The 3,535-nt window shown below is 62.6% G+C and overlaps 1 protein-coding gene across 1 annotated transcript in view; it reads left to right on the forward strand.

The window, feature by feature from the left end:
* The first annotated feature begins 521 nt into the window (after nucleotides 1–521).
* TECR (trans-2,3-enoyl-CoA reductase) overlaps nucleotides 522–3,535 on the forward strand; it is a 7,853-nt gene continuing 4,839 nt past the window's right edge. The window contains exons 1-2 of the mRNA XM_025192755.1: nucleotides 522–729; nucleotides 3,503–3,535. The exon at nucleotides 3,503–3,535 is cut by the window's right edge and continues 1 nt beyond it. Of these exons, the coding sequence (XP_025048540.1) occupies nucleotides 556–729; nucleotides 3,503–3,535 (207 nt within the window). The 5' untranslated portion in view covers nucleotides 522–555. The remainder of the gene's footprint in view (nucleotides 730–3,502) is intronic.

The raw sequence follows: 3,535 nt of genomic DNA on the forward strand, positions 1-3,535 counted from the left end.
GTTCACCTACTTGCTCCCCATTACACCCTGATAAGTGATGAGACTGGGCCTGGCTGGCACATCTGGCAGTGAGCATGCGGGGCAAGGGGTGCTTGGTGGAATAGGGGAGCTTTGGGCACTGTCTCATCTCAGCCTGGTAGGGGGGAAAGAGGCCAGGCCCCGATCCCCTGTGGAGCTGTGGGTCACTCCCCAAGGCATACAGTCCCTGGTGCGACAGGTTCTTGCCTGCCACATAGGGACTGCCTCCCCAGGAGCTGGGCTCTGCTTGATCCTTCCCTGGGGTGGATGGACAGCACTAATGAGAGAGGCTGGCCCCCTGCCTTGGCCCATTCAAAGGGCTGGGCGCTGGGGCAGTGCTAGCCTCCCTGCAAGCTGGTGGTGCCTTTAAAAAGGTCCTGGACCCGAGGAGCCAGCCTGGTTATATTTAGCTGGGCGCGGGCGCAGCACTGATCGGGTTACCCCTCGGAAGGCAGCTCCAGCCGCTCTAAGCTGTTGGCGGAGGCGCTGATCCCTGGGGATCCCCTGGGCGGGCGCAGCAGAGCCCTGGGGGGTGGCATGGAGGGTGGTGGGGCAGCAGGCGAGGGGGGGCAGGCAGTGCCTGGTGGGGCAGAGGGCACGGGGTTGTGGCGCCCGCCCAAGGTGGCCAAGAAGGCTAAGAAGGCCGTTCTCTTCTTCGAGGTGGAGATCCTGGATGCCAAGACGCGTGAGAAGCTCTGCTTCCTCGACAAGGTGAGGGGCTGTGGGCACCTACTACCCCGGGGGTGGGGGGTGGAGGGAGCACAGGGTGAAGCTCAGTGACCCCATCCCCTGGACCCAAGGGAAGTGGGGGGTGCCACCCTGTACAGGGTGGGGTAATAGGATGTGCCACCATGCACTGGCATGGAGTATGGCAAGACATGCCACCCTGCATGGGGGAGGGGGTACTGGGGTGTGCCATTCTGCACAGGGGGGTGTTGACATACCCCAGCCTGCATGGTAGGGGAGATGTTGGGGTGTGCCATCCAGTCCGGGGCGGGGGGGGTGCTGGGGCGTGCCATCCTGCACTAAGGGAGCAGGTCATGCCACCCTGCATTGGGGGGGATGTTGTGGTGTGCCACCCTGCACTGGTTGCGGGGATGCTGTGGGGTGTGACCTGCTGCGGGGGGATACTGTGGCATGCCATCCTGCCGGAGGTGGGGGGTTGCTGGGGTGCATAGTTACACCATAGGCTGGGGGTGCCACTGCAGCCCTCTCCCTGGAGCTGACATGGCCAGGCAGTGCCAGGTGTGCCTGCCTGTGCCAGCCCTCAGTGGCAGGTGTGCCCCAGCACCCCCCTCCCCACAGCATGTTGTGTCCCCCCTCTGCTACTGGGGTGCAGCTGAGATCCTATCTATTTCCTGCCCTCCGCCGACAATACTTCAGCCCTGACCTACTTCCAGACTGCTCATGGCCCAGCCTGGGCAGCATGGTGGGGGCCCATACCCAGGGCAGCATCTCCCCAGGCTCACATGCGCCCCAGGCCAGCTGGCAGGCCCCTAGAGACCCCTCATCGGTATGTGCTCAGAGCCTGCCCCCAGGCACCTCTGCCTGCTTCCCACCCTGCCCACTGCCCCCTGGCCTGCCCAGAATCTTTGCTGTTCCCACCTCCGCTACATCTAGGGGTCTCATCCCTTTCTAAGCCCCTCCCCAACCCCAGCTTCAGTCACTGGGCTGTAACCATCTGTGGGCTCCAGATCGTGCTGTCACTTCGGGGGCACAGGCTGGGCTGCTGAGGAGGGTCTGGCAGCAGCCTGGGCCCTGGAGCCAGATGCATAGAGGTGCCAGCCTCCCAGCTGAACCAGCTGCAACAGGCTGGGGCCGGAGAGAACTAGGGCTCTGGCTAGGCCCCCCAGCCTCCCACCCCATGCAGGAGCTCCAAGGGAAGGGGCTGGGCCATGCATACACATATGTGTATGTATAGGCATGTGTGGGCCCAGATGCCCCCTACCTGGAAGAATGACTTGGGGTGATGGGGGGGCAGGGTGGCTGTCTGCCCGCCTAGGCCTCTTGCCCTGGGGTTGCGGGGACTGGCTGGGCAACAGGAGACATTCACACTGACAGAGCTCAGGAGCCCTCCTAGTGCCAGGGACTGGCGAGGGGTCTCTATCCCTGGCATCTTTCTGAAGGACCTCGGAGTCAGGGCCCGGGGTGGTTCATCCAAGTTCTCTGCTGGCCCAGTCATCTGGAGCCCTGGCATCTGTTCTCCCAGCATTCCTTGATGTCATGTGTGGACCAGGCTATGGCACCTGCAGGATCCAGGGCCCAAGATAGGGACTGCTGGGCACTGGGGAAGTGAGACCTCCATCAGTGCCCCAGTGTCCAGCACCTTGGCCTGGCCTGGCATTAGTGTCCAGGCACCAGCCTTGCCTGCCTCTGGCTCCCTCCTGAAAACCAGCCCTCCTGCTTTTAGGCCCCTCTTCTCTGGATGGACAGGCCTGCCCCATACCACCCCCCTCCACCCAGCCAGGGCTTTGCCCTCAGGGGTCTGGACACAGTGCAGGGTCCCTTAGCAACTGGATTTGGGGAAGAATCAGCCCTGTGCCCATCACCAGGAGCCCCACAAGGCCCCCTTCTGTGAGGATGTCCCCCTGGAGCTGGGTGCTTGGGAAACTGAGGCATGAAGCCAAGGGAAAGGGGGCTGCATGGCTGATGGGTGCTGAGGGTGAGGAGAGAACCCAGGGTCCTTCCTCTGCCCACCCTCCCTGCCATTCCACCACCCAAGTCTGCTGCTTCTTCAGCCCCTGATCTCAAAGAGGGGAGAGTGAATTCAGAGGCAGGGGTCTGTGTCCGATTCTGTTTTTTGGGGAGGGGTGGGGGTGTGTTATGGCAGGGCTCAGAGCTGGTAGGGGCCAGGTAGGGCTTCCCCTTTCCACCCCCCACCAGCCCCTGCCCCAGTTCTAGCCTCTGCCAGGGGGCACTTTCCTGTGGCTTGGCCAGGGCCTGGGGTTTCCCCTGCCCCTGCCTGCGGGGTGGGGAAGGGTCCAGTGTCCCCCTGGCCAGACCAGAGTCTGGCTGCATCGATGCAACTGGAGCTAATCCTTCCTAAGATGCCTGTCCCTGCAGAGCTGTGGGGAGCCGAGAAAGACCCTCCTGCTTAGGGAGCCGGGGCCTGCCTGGCAGCTGTTGGACACCTAATACCAGCACCTACTGGGCGTGTGTGTGCGTTTGTATTTGCCTGTGTGATGGGGCCCTGGGAAGCAGTGGGCAGAGGGCATCTGGTTTCTCCAGCCTTGGTGTTTGGCCCCTGTCCAGTGTCGCCTCTTTTCCCCATGCCCCACAGGGTGGGCATGCAACCCTGGCACTTCCCCTAGCAGACATATGGCTGTCTCCAGCTGGAAGAGGTGTGTGTATGTACGTGTGTGTGTGTGTGTGTGTATACCCTTTCCCAGTTCTGGGGAGCAGGCTTGCAGCATGGGGAGAGCGGTTGGGGTAAGGGGGAACATGGCCTGCACTCACCACTCACTGTCTGCATATGTCTGTCCAGGTAGAGCCCAATGCCACCATCGCTGAGATCAAG

This window comes from Alligator sinensis, unplaced genomic scaffold, assembly GCF_000455745.1.
Source record: "Alligator sinensis unplaced genomic scaffold, ASM45574v1 scaffold1892_1, whole genome shotgun sequence".
NCBI classification, from domain to species: Eukaryota; Metazoa; Chordata; order Crocodylia; family Alligatoridae; genus Alligator; species Alligator sinensis.